Here is a 20,007-nt window from a genome sequence, read left to right as displayed (position 1 = left end):
ATACAATCCATCTCTTAAAAATATAAACCATTAAGAAGAAGCACCGAAAAAATCAAATAATAGAAAAATGTTGATCCTCTACTGAGGATCTTGATACACATACATTATACAATTGAAAAACTCATACAAATCAACTGTTTCTCTTAACAATTCATTAAAGCATAGCATTCTTCAATTTGTAAACGTCTAGTGTAAAATACGTCTGGTGTAATCCAAAACTTTGTGCACACAGGGAAAACAGTAGACAATAATAGATATTGTCTACTAAAAGTATTAACCGGTGAACTGAGCAAATTATGCAAATATAATCTTGCTAATATAATAGTACTTAAAGTCAGTAATGGTCTTGCACTAACTGTATCAAGAGGAAAGACCTGTCTCACATGCCAACCCATTCAATTTCTCAAAGACAGTAAAATTGTTACCATCCAAGAAGACATGTTGACCAGTTTGTTGGCTTTTTCCAACGCATTATCTTTTTAGTGAAACAGAAGCTACAAACAAACAGAATGAAGTCACACATTAGCCTCCACAAATGCCACTCAAAGTTCTGTGTAGCAGTTGAAGATTAAAAGACACAAAGGTCTAACAGGACATTCATCTAAAAAGAAAAAAATATTACTGTCATATTATGTCTGTAAGCCCCATTTCAAGAAAAGGAGGGACATTTCTTCTAAATCTAGTTGTTTGAAGTTTAAGTAGAGACCTACCCAAACAGATTCACAGCTATAATTGTAGCCGGTCGGGCTTGCACCAAATGTTAATTCAAGGGAGTTTAAGATTTATCCAGTTATGATTTTTCATTTTTGGATTTTCAATATGTTTTGGCTATAAAAAACATTTTCCTTTGATATATACACCTTAGCTAGGTAGTGAAAAATCCTGATTTGGATGTTTGAATTAACCCCAAAAAATGTAAAGTTCAGGGGAGGATAGCTTCAATTGATGTACTAACTTGCATAATTTAGCGGCCCAATTTTCAGGTTTGTGAATCTTTGAGAAGATTTGGAGAGTCCTGGGAATTTGGTTGTTTGATATGAGATGCTGCGTTGTTCCTGGATGCTTATTGGCAGAAACGCTGTTTTGTTTGCTGTTTTGTGCTAGTTTATTGGGGGCTCACTGGGTTTTTTCTGATAAAGTGTGTCGGGAATCTAAGTAAGAATTCAATTACTGTAAATATTTTTATTGTGAAATTTGCCTGAGATGTGTAACTGATCCAGTGGATCACTATTAAGTTTGCATTTGGTCCCATAAACATAATAACGGCAGTGCTCTTTTTATATATAGGGTGAATGCCATGTTTATGCCATTTCTAAGCACTTGCAAATGAACAGTTACTCCTTACCTATAGTTGATTCTGCCCATGGACTGATGACCTCCAGAATGTTGCTTTTGTCAGCACCGAACATTTGGCCCTCCAAGCCATCCTCGTAGCTAATGACAGACGCTTGATTAAGTGATTGAGGCATGGAACATTAGGTGGAGTGGGTGAAAACATTATATGGGCTCCAGCCTCTTTTCATATGGCCACACGAGATAGCCAGTTTAGACCATAAAGAAATATCCTCCGTCTCACCCATAGTTGTGGTATGTTGAATGTGTCCTGAGTTATATTGTTCTGACCATTCCTTTTCTATTTTTGCAGGTCAAAAAGACGTCTTTGTATGCATGCCCACAGGCGCTGGGAAGTCCCTGTGCTACCAGCTTCCTGCCGTCTTATCAGTCGGCATCACCATTGTCATTTCCCCCCTGATTGCCCTGATTCAGGTAAGGTAATTTAGGTCTCAAGTGTCCAGTCCTGTTTGTGTAGCACCTTTGGACTCCCCCAGCATTTTGATTTGTCTCTTTGCCAACAGTAGAGCTCTCACTGTGAATCTATGCACTCCCTATGAGATCTGTTTCACTAAGTCCAGTAGGTATACCAGCGGTGTGAGCTACAAGCAGAACTCTGTCATTTCTATCATCATGTCTGCCACCTCTACCCAGGAGCCTGTATGTCAGGACAACCCCATGCCAAATGGAAACAGTCTGTGTGGTCATGGAAGCACATCGATGTGAACATGAAGGCTCAATTTTGGCCCTCTGGGCAGGCGTGAAATATAAGCCATGCAGATATTTGAAATGTATGTGCTTGTGGTACATTGCAATTAGTTTAATTTTCATGCAGCAGTATGTTCACTGGGAATGGTAATGTCAATTCCTGAGTCTCTGCTCACGCAGCTGTCGATCTGTCAGGGCTGTTGGTACGCATTGTTAAGATGATTTTATAGAGTCGGGATATCCATTTTGTGGTTTTGGTAGAGCATATAATCCAAGGCCAAGGGGGGGAAAGTCTGGAGGCTTGTCAGCAACCCAGCCACACGTGCCTGGACAGCATGTCACACCCTCGGGTAGAGGAAACGATCTAACGGAAGGGGAGCATCTTCACCGGTCAGTTGCTCCAATGTCGCAAAGTTATGTTGGGGATGAAGGTTGCCTAGTTCTCTCACCTCCTATTTCGTCGACACGTGCTGTACCAGTCTGATGGTCAGTGGATGGTAGCAGTAGGTTATTTCAGATGGGTGTGGCCAGCGATTATAAGCTAAGGTGGCCCAGTCGTCTGTCTAGTCTTTTCCACACCCATCAGGTCATCCCAGTGGTCTTCAGCGTGAGTGTATCTCTAGGTAGGCCCATCAGGAGGAGTGTTTGAAGGGGTGGGCTGCTGGCTTCTTGCCGCTCTAGTCACAAGTAAGGGAGTCTGGCGTCCAGATGATACCAGTTCTTTACATAATGACACTGTGCCACTAGGTAATAGAGCCCCAGGTACGGGACGTCTTGGCCCTCCTTCTGATATGGCAATAATAGCGTGCACCAGCTAATGCGACACTGCTGCTTACCTGCCCATATCAATTTTGTCAGGGTGCTACAGAGAGTTTTGAAAAAGGTACATGAGAGTGAGATGGGGATGTTGGCAAAGAGAAAGAGAAGGGCAACTTGATCCAGAACTCCACCTATGCTACTAGCCGCTCAAACGCAGGGCCGTTTCTTTCTTGGACTTTTGTTGGACAATCATCTGTTTGCCTCTGTGCAGTATTACACCCATATATGTAACTGTGTCGTAAACCCAACGAATGGGATATTCAAGAGAAGCCTATAATGTGCAGTCTGTGAGATGGAAAATGTCAATTTCTCCCAGTTTATAGTTAGGCCAGAATAAAGGCCCAACTGTATGATCTCACAGATTATGGCAGAGAGATGGGACATGGGTTCGCACATAAACAAGATATCGTCTGCATACATAGACCGTAGGAGGGTCTGTGCGCAAAAGACCAGGCATATGTGTGAGTCGTGTTCCTGCAACCGGCAGGCCAAGGGGTTCATAGCCAACACAAACAGCAGAGGTGATATGGGACACCGCGGTTTGGTATAGGGTCGGTCTGAGTGCCATTAACCAGGATACGAACAGTCTGATTTCTGAAAAGTAAGTTAAGTTTTATGAAGCCTATTGAGGTGCCCACCTTCGTCAGAATCTGAAACAGGAAAGGCCACTCCAGAGAGTCAAACGTCGTTTCTGTGTCTAAAAAGACCTCCGCTGTAGGTACCTGTGAGGTAATCTGATCAAGCACTGCAAAAACAGTGCGCAGGTTGATGGACGTGGACCTATGGGGATGAAAGCCAGACTGAACGGATGAGATCAAGTGTTCATTAGCAAGGAAAGTCACTAGAAATTAATTTGGCTAAGATTTTGTCATCCAGTAGAGATAGCAGCCTTTATGAAGCACAGTATGCAGGGTCTTTACTGGGCTTGGGCTATAATGTGATCAAGGCCTCACAGAGAGAGGTCCTATTTGTTTAAGCAGCAGAAATATTAATTTTTTAACATCGAAAACGGACAACAGGGGCCTAATTTTATGGGAAAGAAAAATTGTTGCCAAATAACAGGTTCAGTAGAGGTTTTATCCTAATGCATCCAGTTCTTGAAGCCCTCCGGAGCCCATAGACTTAAAGCAAGAAAGAGGTGCCCTTTTCTGTACGAATGAATGCAGCCTACCCAAATTCGATGACCCTCAAATATTCTTAAATGAGAGAGAGGTAGGTTGGTGGATCAGAATATCTTGGGTAAACTCGTGTGGCCTGGTATAGCACTGAAGAGTCTCAGCGGAAGTTGGTGGGTTAGTGTACTTTATTAGAAAACGGCAAGTAGTGTATCTCTGAGGAAGCTGTCCGGCCATGAAGCTCGAAGATGGGAGTGTGTGGATGCAAATCTGAGCACCCAGTAGTTGCGTGCCTCTAATAGCAGGCTTGTATGTCGTCGTTGGATGCAGAAGCTGGTGGGTCGGTGTAGCGCAGAGGATGCCATAGATTGCTTTAGGATAGTGGAGGCTGATGGATCAGGGTAGCTTGCAGTTTATTTGCTAAGTTGGTGTTGCTTGGAAGAGACTTTTATAATGGTAAATATAGTGATATGTTTTACTTGTTTACTGTATAGTGCTGCACTTCTGTTTTCAAGCACTGTAAATAATGGATAATATTGTTGCCAAATAAAATGGGGCTGTGTATACCAATTTAGGAAGGATGGATGGGTCAATTGGCTCTTCTGGGATTTGAAATTGTGACATGTAGATCAACTTAGTGAGTATTCCTACCAGCTTTTGGGTTGCTGTATCCTATATGAACTAGGCGGGCTTGTATAGCTCAATAGGGGCCATTTTGGCGGTACAGCTAGCTGTAATCTGGTGGATTAGAGTATGTAAGAGGGCGGTAGTTGGTTCTATAACTTGGAGAAAGCTTGTTAGCTGGTATAGATTGGTGGTGTTGGACCTGTCAGCTGTAGAATGGTCCTCCCCCAACCTTTTTGCCTCTCCTTCATTTTGCTGCTGAACCTATTTTTGTTGGCAATAGGGCCCTGTGCACTTTACCACTGCTCACCTGTGTTAAAGTGCTTATTTTCTCTCCCTAAAACATGTTACATTGCCTTATAACCAATTGCCATCTTTCATTTACTTATAAGTCTCTAGTAAAGTGGCACTGCATGGCCCTAGGACCAGTAAATTAAATTCTACTAGTGGGCCTGCAGCACTGGTTGTGCCACCAACTGAAGCTCAACTTCAAACATGTCCCTGACCTGCCATTGCAGAGCCTGTATGTGCAGTTAAAAACAGTTTCGACCTGGTAAAATAAACTTTTTGCCCGGCCCAAACCTTTTTCATTACATACAAGTGACCCCCTAATGTAGGCCCTGGACAGCCCCCTGGGCAGGGTGCAGTGTATTTAAAAAAGTTGATAACACTAAGAGGGGGACGGGAAGCTAATAAAAGGTCCAGCACCCTTGCACCCAAGAGCAAATATGGAAATATTGATAGGGTAACTGTTCCTGTAAGAGTGTATCTCAGGGTGGAAAATGGTACGTGAGGGGATCCTCCTATTTAGGAAGTAGTGCCCTCACACACATGTAAGGGTGTCGTGCGTCATCACCGGGCTTTTGCTTCTCGTGGCGTCGGTGCTGCAATACCACACAGGCCCCTCGAGAGGGTTCTTTGGCAGAAATCGTTAAATCAAATAGCTGTGATGGTAAGTGCGTGTGTGTGGGATAGGTGAAATAGTGAGTTAGAAATACCTAAGGAGTACCAAAAAATTAATTTATTTTGGTGTCCCCTTGGTAGGGATAAAAGCAATGATTGGGTGTGCCCGAGTGGGCCATCTGCTGGCAGGATAGAGGGCAGAGCTGAGCACAGCCCCACTTACACTGTAATAGCCTGTGCACTGCCTTCACACAATAGGCCTAACAACCCTGCATTGCCACTTCAGCCAGCTTGGAGCCAGGGTGGGGGAGACAGAAAATTCCATGCACTTCAAAGCTACTGTCTAGAAGCTTCTTCCACCTTCCAGAGCCAGGGCACCACTGTATAAAAGAAGGACCTCAGAGTATAGTCTGGCAGGAAGAAGGATTGATGTGCTGCTACAAGGACTGACACTCTGCTGGACTGCTGCTGTAAAGGAACTGCTGCCCTGCTGCACGGGCCTGCTACCCTATTGCCTGGGAAGAAGAACTAGACCTGCAACTTCATCTTGAACTCAGAACACCAGAGTGCCTACAAGGACTAGTCTGCTGACTGCCTCATCGACATAAAAGGCCCCCAAGTAGCATTTTAGGCCCTGGACTCTTGGTATGACTCACAAGCTCCTGAAATAAAGCTTTCGGGCTCTTCGCCACTGCGAACGGGCCCTTTGGCACCAGGACCGTGCCATTCGCACCGGGACCACGCCGCTAGCACCGAAATCCTGTGCAAGCCACTGTCAGCCCAGCTCTTCTCACAACAAGCATCAATCGCCCTTCTTGGATCGTCACCGTGAAGCTCCAGCCCACCTGTTCTCAGCACCCAGCCTGCTCTTCGTACCATACCGATCATCGCCCGCGACGCAGTCCTTGCGACCCTCTCCAACGCAAATGGGACTCTTTGCACAAAACTTGAAAAGGTAAACGTTCAGCTGGACTAATCTGGGACTGTATCGAACCCTTTCTCCATCGCAGTCGGCCTAAACGTTTGACTTTGACCCAGTCCAGCGGGACCAGATAGCCACTGTTGGCGCTTTATGCTTTTAGGTGCTATTTTACAGTTTATTCTTTAAAAATTCATAACTCTGGTTCTACTGATGAGTTTTGTTGTTTTGGTCTTGTTTTATTTGTTAAATTAAGCTTAATTTTTCTAACCTGGTGTGAGATCTTTTGTGTGGTGTTTTCACAGTTTGACAGTTTGAAGTGTTGTGTAGTTCCTAAAAATACATAGGATCTGTGCGTTTAGACATCATAAACGAAGGGACTGGTATCTAGACTGATTCCGGACTCCTCCAAAGGATATGTTATCCTTTAGACCTGCTAGCTCACAGTGCCACCATACGCGCCCTAACCTTACCAAGGAGCGAATGGTTTCTGGCAACTATCGAACATGACAACCCTTGATCCTTTAGGGATCTTGGATACAGTACTTTTTGCTCCTACAGTCTCAGAGAGATGCACAGAATAAACAATGGGGACGTTTTCAATAAGCATTTATTGAACCATCGTCATTCTAGTATAAAAAATGTGTGCTGCGACAATCGTTCGACAGAAGCAAATGTAAAAGATTACAAGCATCAACAGAGTAAATAAAAGGTAGAATTCTACCATGGTGCTAAAACAGTGGTTATATGCAGGCATATAAATATGACATTAATCAAGTATACTTCCACGATGTAACCCTACCTAAGTGTACCTAGAATGTAAATGGGTGTAAAGCCAAGAATCCCCTAGAAAAGAGCCTACCCCATTACCTGATGGGAGAGAACGAAGGACCCAGTCTTAGTCTCGAGTTAGACACCCTGATTGAGCTTCTGCATGCAGGGACCTCTGTGTCTTGCGTCAGCATGGAAGCTTCACCTCTGTCTATCTAGTGAAGGTGTGGTTCTTTTATACCATAAATATAGACTCGGGTTTCTAACACAATTAATATGTTGAGTACAATTATGTAAATGAGCCTAAATCAATACCTGCAACTATGCAAAGTGGTTCTTTCACCCTAGGATGAAGATGCCCATGACTTTTATATAGAGTATGTTAATCCTGTTATGTACATCATGTGCAAGGGACGTTTCTAAAAATCCTCATGAATAAAAAATTAGGCTAATTTCAAGGAAACCAATCGACGTTTATTCAGCACATAACTGGGTAAAAGATCAGTGCTAGAACCGCTATGCAGCTAATGTAGGTGAAAGGTCGTGTAGCTACTTAGGCCTTGATTGGGGTACATAACAGAAGTGTTGCACAGATACTTTACACGTTGCCTCTAAGTTAAGTCTAACTGCTGTGTGCCAAGCTACCACAGGATTGAGCACAGGTTAATTTGGGGTTTGCTTGTGCCTTACCCTATGATGGTGGTTGCTGCTTGACCAGGGCTTACACCCTAGTCAACCAGTAACTCAATTTCTAACAGGTGGTGGCTAGTATGTAATCCTAGCTCCTGAGGAGGCTGGGATGCGATTTAGATCAGAGGAGGCTGATGCTGTGTAGCTTTGAGTAGGCTAAGTTAGGTCTTATACATCTGAGAGGAGGTTGGTATGTTGCTGTTGCTTGGAGGGCGCTGGAGGGTCAAAGCCAATGTAGTTAAGAGAAGGCTGGGAGCGCTGCTATAATCAACAGGAGGCCATGGCATCCCACCTGTAGGATCTGAGTGACGATAGAGGCTGCCCTCCATTACTTTTTTCACATTCTTAGTGTCCTAAGACATGGCACTTGGTGTCCTGGTGTCTTTTTTTTTTTTAGTTTACTACCGATACATAGATGACATTTTTCTAATATGGACTGTCACAGAACATCAACTGATTCTCGCAATCAATCATCTTAATACTATCAATGACAGAATTCAATTCACCCACATCAACCAATCCAGAATCTCATTTCTAGATGTCGACATCACCATCAATGACAACAAACTTGAGACGTCCATATACACCAAACCAACCGATCGCAACAACTATTTACATTACTCAAGTTTCCACCAACCCAGCCTCAAGAAACATCTACCGTATTCACAACTCATGCGAGCGAAGAGAATTGCTTCCTCAGAAACAGCTTACAAACAAGACAGCGCCACCATCATTAACAAATTTCTCAACCGTGGTTATCCCAATCAAATTGTTCAAACTGCTTACGCTAGAGTCACCACTATTGATCGATCCACCCTACTTAGACCAAAACCCAAGTCAACTACCAATGAACAACGAAACGTTTTCGTATCCAAATTTTCAACCAAAAGTCACCTAATCAAAAAGTCTATCATCACCCACTGACAGATACTTCAATTGGAACTCGACTTTAACACCATTTTCAACGAATTGACGATTTTCGCGTATCAACGCGCTAAAAACCTAAGAACATTGATAAAACCTCGCACAATCCACTCTACTCTTTACAAAGGAACAATCCCCTGTCACAATTGCCAAAACTGCCACAACATAATTCCAGGAAACAGTATCACTCACCCAAGCAAAGGCACGCAAATTATGCTACAAGTTAATGCCACATGTGATACTACAAATGTAGTGTACTTATTGAAGTGTCCCTGCGGACTACCCTACGTGGGGAAAACGGAACGCAAGATCAAAACTAGATTAAATGAGCACCGGAGCAACATCCAAAACAAAAACTTGAAATCTTGTGTCTCTGCTCACTTTTCACAACAGAATCAGCCAAATTTGTTTCCTGATTCTAGAGACAGTCAACAAACCAGAGGGCATGGACCCAAGAAAACATCTTCTCCAAAGAGAACTGTATTGGATATTCAAACTGGGCTCCGCCCACCCCAAAGGACTCAATGACCGTCTGGAATTCAGCAGTTTCTTGTAACGTGTAACTGTACTCTCGTCTACTCCATCCTGTTGGTCCTCCTTTTTGTCTGCAATTTTTTCAAACTGCATTTCTTCAAACTGCACTTTTTCATACTCCTTTTATTTTTCACACTCCTTTTACTTTACACTCCACTTTCACACTCCATTTACACCCCTGCGTTTTGCATTTTTCTACTTTATGTCCATCATACAATCTCTTTTCCATTTCAGCATTCGCTCCCATCCATCTTCACCCTTTCTTCTTCATTTCTGCATTTACCCTTGATTGTCAGCACCTTCCTAGCATTTTTTTACATTGCTCCTTTTTCACTCTTGTCTTTCAAGTTTCCTGCATCTTTTTCCAAACTACATCTCACCAATTATTCTTTTTTCCCCTATCCACACACTTTTTCACCTTTTTTCCCCACTTTTCAACTGCTCTTTCTACATTGGTATTGTTTGCTGCTCATTAATTATTTTATTTTACAGGCACTCGACCACTTACACATGATTCATTGTATTGTATGACTATGCTGCTCATTGCATTTATTCATCTTTATTTTTGTAATATCGTTGTTTCTCCATCGTTTTACCTAGCACTTCCATTTATTCATCTTTAATTTTGTAATATCGTTGTTACTCCATCGTTTTACCTAGCATTTCGATTGACCGTACACTTGCTCACCCGCATGACCCTCCCGACCCCTTATCACAGTCCACTTTCTATTCCTGACGTCTATCACCCTATGCGCATGCACCAAGCTCTGTATTACTTCCGCACTCCCAGGGCGGCGTTTCACCGGGTTTGCAGCCATCGATCCTTACGCGCGCATTTTTCTTAAGGTAAGGTTTACCGGCATGTCATGCACCATCACAATACACCCTCCGTCACTTTTAGCATGTTTTGAGCCTTGAAGCTCCGGGTTCACCATGCCTCCCTTTGGGCCAACCTGACTCGTACGCCATGCCTTCACCATATCTTCTCACGCGCACTTGTCGGGGTTTCCACTTGCCAAGCCTTGCCCATCTTAGATGCCACACTCTTGACCTTCTTTCCTAGCACCGTATAGCTTTATTATCACTCTCGTAGCATTTTTAAACTGTCAGTTTTTTATTTCAGTATTATTTTCGCGAATCACCATAGTTCCTTTTCACCCCCACTTATTCACCCTGTACTAACTGCAGACCGTAACATTTAACCTCACGGTCACCCCCCTGCTTGTAACCACTAGCTGTTACCGCCTTTGTTAAGCACTTGTAACTCACTCGGGTCCTGATTAAAATAGTTTCCTCTTTTTCCTTAGAACACATTGACCCCCTGACGAAGAGCGTCCCGCTCGAAATGCATCGGGGACTTTGACTTATGTGTTTCCTAATCATGATATACTGTACTTTTGAAATCATGGAAGCATCACGCTATGTTTAACAATTTTGTGATATCCTTATCTATGGAATGATTCTTGATTTGGAAGAATGAATTAGACTCTTCATACTACAAAGTGAATAAAACTTTGAATTCTTGAATATCCCGTTTAATTTGCATTTATCCAGCACATAGGAGTGCTCAGATTTTTCACCTTACACTCGTAAGGTCCTTCCAGCCACGTCCTGGTGTCTTTCACATGATACATTTGGTTGCTTAATGGTAGTGTGTACTTCATAAAGAACCTCGCTCAAATATTCATAGGGTCACGGTTACAAATCAGTCATTCTGTATTGTGGCACTAGTCTGTATATGTCCATGACTTCTGGACTCTTCAGCTAAGCTCTCAGTTCTGATTGGGCACAGAACAATTTTTTCCACAGTACTAAATCTTATAAAATACCATGGTTTGAATGTGTACAGTTTCTGGAAGTTTCATGGTACAGCTCCTCCTTTGTACTCTGCAGGAACTTCTCCGACCGTTTTATCAAATTCCTAACACCCTAATATTCCTATGGGTATAGCCAAACACTGGGTGAAAAATACTGGTTTGCTTTATTTTTCTTTTACCACAGAGGCAAAGGCCGTTGACATGCATCTAGGCTTGTGAAATCTGTGGGATGTGCCACCTAAAAATAGGGGTTTAACAACACTAGTCTGGTCAGAGTGCTAATTGAAGAATTTGAGAGCATGCGCCTTGAATTTTCTTTTAAGCTTATAATAGATGACGTTGACAAAAAACAAAGTTAATCCTTGTCAAAACTCCTTTCAGGGCTCTATGGGCAAGCAGGGGTTACTGGGCCCAACCATGAGGGTTGTGCCTTTCCTCCTGGGGCCTGACCTGCTATGAGTCCTGAGCAACTGGGCCAAGTACTACTCCTTCAGCACTTGAAGCGAGTGGTAACGCAGGTCGAGCAGTCCAAGGCTTTATCCCGGGAGGTATGTGTAATTGTACACAAGCTTGAGGCTCTAAATACAAACAGTACCCGCAATAAGTGATTGCAAAGTCAAATACTGGCTTTTGTGATAAAAGTAGTATTTATAATAAACACACAAAGCATCAAAACCACACACTAAATAATATACAAAGATTGGCATGCTAGTGTCCATCCTTGTTGGTATCCTGGAGCCTCTCTTTTTATTCTCATGGGGCTGGTTATGCCCCATTCGATAAGAGATGACCCTCGCTAGTCACTACACAGGAAAGTCCTAGTTCTGTTCTAAGAGTCCACTTCCGCTGTGCTACGAGCTTTGTTTCTGTAATTCTCCAGTAGGCCTGGTGACCCTAGAATCGTCTTAGCCGATCCGACAGCAGTTTGCAAGTGCATGTAGACTTGGGGGCGACTTAGCGCGCTCTGGCCTATTGTTGCTTGAGGACTGCGACCTCTCACGGTCTTTTCCTAATGACTCGTCTGGGCCATCGCAGTCCCTCTCCTGACGGCCTAAATTGGTGTTGGCGTCTTCTATGTGGCTCCCTCAGCTGTTGATAACTGTTAACACTACTATAATCTTCTAGGACAGGTTCCTTGTAGCTGATCCCCCATCTGGGATCCTCTTGACGTTCTAGAGCCTATGCCCTGACTTCACTGTGGCCCCCCCCCGCATACGTGAGTTGTCAATGTCACGCAGAAGTGGTGACGGTTCTAACTTTACAGTGATCCCCACCTGGCATATGGGGTGGGGGTCACCAACTTCCACAAGATGGGGCAGGTCTCTCTCAATGGTCACAACTGGATTGCGCGTCTCACACTTAACTCACCGGAATGCATTCTAAAGGATCCCTGCTGTGCCTTGCTCCCTTTAGGTGCTCTCCTCTTCCTCACAGGGTCTGCTGGTCATGGCAGGCTGGCCGAAGGCTGGTGCTCAGGCAAGGGGTCTTGACCTCCTGGGTGATGGCTGCCGACTCCTTTGAACGGCCCTCTCCTGTGTCCTTTGTCCAAGGGACAGTCCGCCACAGCAGGAGCGTTACAGTTCTGAATGACCCACCACACGAGCCATATGAGTAACTGGGGATCACACCTGGATGTCTGCCTCCACTGAAGCATGCAATGCAGAGGATCAGAGGCCTAAGCCCTGCCTTATGTTATGATTCTCCGGTCAAACAGTGCCAACCTTATCAGACTCACTATCTCCTCTGACAAGGAGTCCGTGCCCCACTGACCTGTAACTCTTCCCTGAATCAAAGAGACCTTTGTTGTGCACAAAGGAAGCTATGCTCCCTTTTCTTCAGTGTGTGTTCCCACCCCATCCCTCAGAAATGTCAGCAGTCCACATCTCCTGTCTTGGAGGTGGGGGAAAAGGGGGGTTGGAGATTGCAGTACTCATCCCCAACTAGCCTTTCCAGTTCCTATGCTTCAGGAATGGGACTCACAGACATCTATCTTAAAACACGCACACGTCTCGTGCTGCACGGTGCCACATACAGACATCATGTAGGTCAAGGCCGAGTGAAGTACACAGCAATGGAACTTTATGGGAGTGGCCAGTAGGCACCATTCCTGTGACACAGATAACCAGGCCTGTTCACACCACTGAGTACTATAAAACACAAAAACGTTATACTGCCACCACTTTGCTCATGTCATTACATTTCTGGCGAGCTGTAGACCTCTACCACTGCAAGGGCAATGCTTGGGGAGCCCCTCCTGTTCTAATGACTGCATTCCCATGAGACAGGCCTAGATCACGGTGCCCAAGCATGATCCATTTTCTCGCCTGACGTAAAATCAGTACCAGGGGTCCAGATATCCATGCAGCTGGGGCACTTGGCAGGATTGCATGTCCATCACCATGGAGGGGACTTTTTCGTCCCACTAATAATAATAACAACTTTGCCTTCTTGTTATGGGACTACAGCACAGGTTCAATAGTCTGCTTTCAATTTACTAGCCCCTTTGCATGAGGAAGTTCATAGGGAGGCTTCAAATTATCATAAAAACAAAATACATAGTCTTGGCAAAAAGCAGGGATTTTTCATTACTGTGGGACTCCTATTTCCTATAAATAGGAAATTCGGTTAGTAACGGGCTAGGGAAGTTGGCAGTAAGAACAAAAGTGTTGCCTGTATGTTCATCTGATAATGTGGAACACATGTTCACGCCACCTCCAATTTCAGACAAATCCTTGATACAATGTCCAGGCATAGCAAAAACTCATTTTGAACACATTATGAATCTTTAGAACATGGGTACAATTTAGAGATTTAAAAGATACAGCACTTAAACATGTATTACTAGCCGTTCCAGTGGAGCAAATGCAACCATAACAAATCTGAAAAAAGCACAAGGGTTTAATTGTCTACTGTATGGAACTGGCTGTAATGATTTTTTTTTTAAACTCTACCCTGCTGCAGGTGCTAGCACAGTGGGGTTTTAAAACATTATTGCAAAGGTTTTCCAGACAGGAGGTGTGAGTGAAATAGTAGAACGTGTGTTCTTTGGAGGGTATGATGACTACGTTAATTATTGGGAGGAGTAAAACTCAAACCGATATTGTGGGACTTCTAACATTCAAGATACAGCCCAACAACAAACTCCCAACCCTCCCTCCTTTTTTGACCTGTGCCTCTCCCCCTATAATTTGTTCCCTCAGCTCCTCTCTCTCGCTGAATGAGATGCCTCTGCCACTATAAGAACCGATAAAACAATGATGACCTGAGTGCTGGCTCGAATGCTGACCTCCTGCATTCCCAAAACCTGATTACTAGGCAGTGAAGTTCCGGTCCTACACTTGGTCATTTCCCTTGGGGGGGGGACCCTAACAGGAAACTTCCCTGAGGAGACTGGAGGAGGCCTTGTGGTTATTTTTAAGTGAATCTTACAGACCATAAGATTTAAAGATTTCAACACTCACTGCTAAGTAATCAGACCTTTGCAAATACCTTCGTAGATGCCAATCCATCTTGGACATCATCACTGTAAAGCACATAAATCTCTGTATATGGGGAACCCTTAACATCTGGTTTGGTCACTAACCTACCTCGCCTAAGATTCCTGGAGGTAATCTTTGCTCCACATAGACGTATTACAGTGACAACAAATGTATCCATAATCTTGAATGACCACCATCTCATATTCTCTTTAAAGCCTCCCACAAGAGCAACCACTACTGCTGCAACCCTGACCAGCAGGTCTAGATGCAGACCTGCCGTCTCTCTGACTTCAGCTCCCATGTCCCCCACCAACTAACTAACGAAAGTAGAAAAGCTCCACCAATGGCTTTCTGAACGGCTTTGACACCCTGAAACCCCACAAAATGTCTACACACCCTTTCCATAGCTGAAGAACCAATGGCTTGATAAAAAAGATCAAGAAACCATAAGGAGAATGTGGCACAAAACAATGCCTGTGATATAAGTTAAATAGTCAGATTGGCAAACCATGCCACCAGTGACACAACATGATGTATAGATCATCCTTTAAGAAGGTAAAAACACTACTCCCAACTAATCACCAAAGCGAAATGCTCTTCCAAGTAACTACATAACGTTACTTACCTAGCTTTGCAGCCTAGACTGTTTCTCCTCCAAGTACTTGATCTCTCAAAGTTTCTGTAAAAATGTTGCTGCCAAACTCCTCTCAAAAGTTAGCATTGGAGAACCCTGCCTCTGGGGCGACACACCAAATAACCATTCTACCATGACCCTAACAGGACAGATTACGCAGATTTCAGTCCATGGTCTCGGTCCAAAAAGTCTTTGTGTCCCATTGGATTAGTTACTCCCATTAGATTCATATCCATCACAAACTTAAAGACCTAGGACTGCTGCCACCCCCAGCAAGATCTCTCATTAACCATTCTCTGTCCTCTGTCATCTTGACATCCATCCTCAAACCCTACAGTATCAGACTGCTAATTGAAAAAGAACATTTAATTTGCAGACCTGGTCACCTTCTGTTTGATCTGAAATGGCCTGTCCGAGGTACACTGACACTTAGATCCATGATTTAATGGAAGGAAACAAACTACTGTATGACCATCAGATGGCTTCTCACTCTACTTCACTACTCTCCATGCATTATAGCAGCTGCAAGATCACAGTAACTGGAGAAGAGCAAGCTGCTGCTCATTACATGTGACACATAAACACGTCCCATGTATTACACACCTACATCCCACAGCTCCTCAAACACCCTAACAATAATACATTGTATACACATTGTATCCTCTCTCATCTTTGCTCCATTCCACACTCCACTGCAGTGACGCCTGACAAGGTGCGAACACCTCTTTGGTACTCAAGGGCAACTCCAAAACACTTGATATGCATGCCCCAGCAGTCATGGACAGGCCAAATCTATGATCCAACATGTTCTTAGAGAAGCGTGTCAGCTGAGCATTGGGAGCCCCTCCAACCCCCAAAGTCCCAGAGACAAGTGGAGCGGTGAAGGGCTGGTGTACCTCAGCTGTTACTAATGCCTCATGCTCCTTTGTGCTGATGGAATTGCTCCTACCAGTGTTGTAAGTGACGTGTTCTGGCAGAGGTGGTACGGTTTCCCTGCACCATAGGAAGTTCTGTTCAGCAGAAGTGGGGAGTGGCTTGTGTATTCTTGTAAATTGAAGGTAAGTAATCCATAGCCCCCCTTGTAAGCTTGTTTTGTCAGAGAATCCACAACTATTTCTGGTCACATTGCACCCTTCCCAGTGAGTCAGAGCCATGGTGCATGGTGCACTTCATCTCTGGAATAAAATTGACGTATATGGCTCAAAAAACATTTGAAATGTGTTGGTGGGGAAGGCAGTCTGGGACTGGGGCCCAGTTCCCTACTTGGTTTGTGGAGTTTCTGGCGCCTTCCTCGTATTTTGAGTAGCCTGGGGCTTCGGTGTGAACATCTTTGGTGTCCCTGATGTCCAGGTGTGAGATACATAAATAGTCCCTCAGGTGTGGCACCAGTCTGGATCATGGCTGGGCCTACACTTTAGGTAGTGTAGTGAGTGGATGGTGTACTCTGGTGTTCCTACAGGAACTGGTACATTGCTAACTCGATGTTTTGGCATTTTTGTTTTGACTTTTTAGAGTGTGCACATGAATCCTTTCAGGGATTTGTTTACCGTTGCCAGAGTCTTTGGTCAGCAATGTCTTTAGATGACAGCCTGTGTGCAGCAGTGTTAATTGTAGATCTAATGGCAGTGGTGATGTCCCTGAAGTCAACTTCAAGATATTTGGAGTGTTCATCCACCACTGCAAGTGGTGTCCTTTACTTATGAAGATTTCGAAAAAACTGCCAATGCTGCTACCACAAAAAGGCAGCTTACTGGCATGGTTGCAATTGCCACATGCCAACCCGGGGTGAGGGTGTCAGTTGCCTGGTATATCAACCATTCTGGATTTCCTCCTCAACCACTTAGTCCATTTCAGGGAATCTGGTGCAGTCTTTCAGCCCTGCCTTACTCTTGATGACTCTTTGGTGGTTGTTATGAGCATTCGAACTGCATTCTTCTCGGCGGAGGTTGGTCATTAGGTAGCACTGGGGAGGCACAGCACTTCCTGCACTGTTGAAGTTACCTGAGGTTTAGAATCATCACCAGGTCTTGTTGCAGTGCAAAGATGCAGTGGTTGTTGGCCGCCGGGAGACTTTTCCAAAGTGCTCTCTTTGTAGGCTCAGCTAAAATGCACGATCTTGGGATACACCTACTATCACTTTGTCTAGGTGCACAACATCCTTCAGAGAGGAATATTCTAACAGACTTTTATTGTCCTTTGTGACCTGGGTATTTTGCTGCTTCTGCTGGATCTCCAGTTGCTTTTGCAGTAGATGGTTGTATGGGTTTTCAGCATGAATTGTGAATTCATTATCTTGAAGTTTACTTACTCAACGTGAGAGGAGAATTGGCAGCAGAGGGGTGCACTTTTTAATAAAGGCACTTTCAGCTTATGGTTGGTCACTACCTTGATAGTCTTGAACATTTGGAGAGTTGCCCAATCCTTCTAGTGGTGCATCTGGCAGATACTGGGATCAAATAAAATGTAACTGTCACATTAAGGACTCCAGTAGCCCTGCCAGAACCTCTCTAATTGTGCTTCAAACCCCTTGTCTGCTCATGATACCCCAACATGGGGCAATTGCATCTTTTACACACTTAAAGGCTCAAAGGTGTGTTAAACACTGGTAATGGTCTTTGAGCTCTGAGAGGCACAGGGCTCTGTTGATGTCTACCAGTACTGCCTCCACTCTTTGAGGCTTGTGTGTATTTTTCTTGTGATGGTGCAATAAGAGCCTCATTCCTAAGCACCTTCTCACCTGGGTTGTTTGGCATTGAATGTGACAACTGTGGGGAGCAGCCAATGGGGTGGCCTTTTGTACTGTCACTCTAACCTGCTTGTTCTAGCTTCTGAACTCTAATTTACTGATGTGAAAAGAGATGCGCCGGTCGATTATGTGTTCCACTTTTAAATGTATTTGTTCTTGACTCATCCATGCTTTTGTAATTTTCTGTCCGATTTTTATTATTATTATTATTATTATTATTTTTGTAGTAGCTCCTGCACCTTACACTGACAGAATACTATGAGCAAATTGGATTAGCTGCAAATCTTTGGCAGCGCTGCAGCTCAGGAAGATTTGCCCTTGAGTTTGTGTGCACTGAATGGTGCATTTGAATCACCCCTTGTGTGGGTGCAATTTTCAGCTTCCATCAGCAAACATCCTCTTGCGTGTGGTTATCTGGCACAGTCTGGGTTTCAGCTGCCATTTCTGGGTGAGAACAACCTTGCTGACTTTCGCCCCATGTCAGTCACGGACATGGGCAGCCCTTGGAGGCATACCTGGCACCTGCAGTACGTTCCTTGCGGTTCATTGTCCTCCTGAAAAATTGAGGTGATCTAAAGTTCCTCTTCTGCTTCTTCTTTGAAATTCCCCAGCAGCACAGCTCCCTCTGACAGCGCTGCTTTGCTGCATCTGCCTGTCCCCTCCTTGAGTGGTACACTCTTCTCAGTTTGAGCACATTCTACTTTTGGTTGCGCAGATTTCCCAGTGCTGGAGGGCTCCTTTGCAGTAGTTACATGACTGCTGTCTATTCTTGGTTTTAGAGAATCCGGCTGCTGTCTGTCCTTACGTGTGATCCACTCCTTTCTGCCTGCTCTAGTTTTTTTAGGTCGAGCCTGGGCAGAGCATGCACTGCTCTGCGAGATATGCTGTATGTGAGTATGGACTTGACGCTCCGCCCACTCTCCACTCATACTTTTCATTGGCTTGTTTCATTGTCCTTTGTAAATGCTTGCTTTTGATTTGTTAATAGGGTTGTTAGTCCCTCATTAGTACCCCCTTGTCTTCATATGTAACCTCCTATCAGGACTGACCCTTTTACTTCTTTTTTACACGGTACTTCTTATTTAGTCTGTAAGCACTACTTTCTTTCATGAGTTTCTCCTACTGCAGGCACAACATGCTTTCCTGCAACATTCAGCGTGCCATGCATGCTTTCACTTTGCAAGCAGCCCAGCACACGCTTTGATGTTTTTTAAAATTTTATTACTATGGTGCCTGCTTCACCTACATGGTTACGCACCGCTTGTTATTTTTTTATTCTCGACTCCGCTTTCACTTTCGGCACAATGACTTTGCACGCTGTCCCTTTTACAGAGTCTGCACTGCTCCTCAGCCTGGAAATGTAGCATTTTGTTCCCCTCCGCCCCCCCCCCCCCCCACCCCCCTGTTCATAGGAAGGAGGTCAGAAGAAGTCACCCGTCCCCTCCTCCCAACTCAGCCTCCAGAAAGAGCAAGTCTGAACCGAGTTCTCTGGCCTTACAGCACTGGGCCTGGCAGAGCGCGCCCTCTCCCTCCCCATGCTCCGGCATACACCTTTGGGACGGAGAGGGTGAGCTGGAAAGAAGAGCTGCAGCCCTTCTCTGGCTCTGAAGATCATTAATCTCTCTCTCATCACAAATCCTCCTTTCCTAGTTCCAACCTGGACAGGCTGTACGTGCGTGGCTTCACCCAGCCCTCACTAAGCTCATAACAACCATTTGCAATGCAATCGGGCTCGCATTTGCAGAGATTAAGCTATTTGCATTGTAAATTACAATGCCTTTTATTTAGGTTTTAAAAACCAACACATAAATAAAAGGCATTGTCATTTAGCAATGCCAATACCTCAAAATCTTGCAAATGCGAGACCTATTGCAGTGCAAACGCTTGTCTTTAATGGCGACTATTGCAGAAAGTGCTTCCGTGTGGGCCACCTTTATTGTCAGCTCTGTTTTAAGATCCACGGGCACCCTCACTTAGTCTGTTCTTAGATTG

The 20,007-nt window shown here is 44.3% G+C and overlaps 1 protein-coding gene across 3 annotated transcripts in view; it reads left to right on the top strand.

The window, feature by feature from the left end:
* Positions 1-20,007, top strand: part of RECQL5 (RecQ like helicase 5) — a 912,465-nt gene that overhangs the window by 280,972 nt on the left and 611,486 nt on the right. For all 3 annotated transcript variants that reach the window (XM_078654534.1, XM_078654536.1, XM_078654535.1), the window contains one exon: positions 1,646-1,767. In XM_078654534.1, coding sequence (XP_078510660.1) covers positions 1,646-1,767 — 122 coding nt within the window. The remainder of the gene's footprint in view (positions 1-1,645; positions 1,768-20,007) is intronic.

The sequence above is a fragment of the Lissotriton helveticus genome, chromosome 7, assembly GCF_964261635.1.
Source record: "Lissotriton helveticus chromosome 7, aLisHel1.1, whole genome shotgun sequence".
Classification (NCBI taxonomy): domain Eukaryota; kingdom Metazoa; phylum Chordata; class Amphibia; order Caudata; family Salamandridae; genus Lissotriton; species Lissotriton helveticus.
This window is presented reverse-complemented; position numbering and strand designations above follow the sequence as displayed.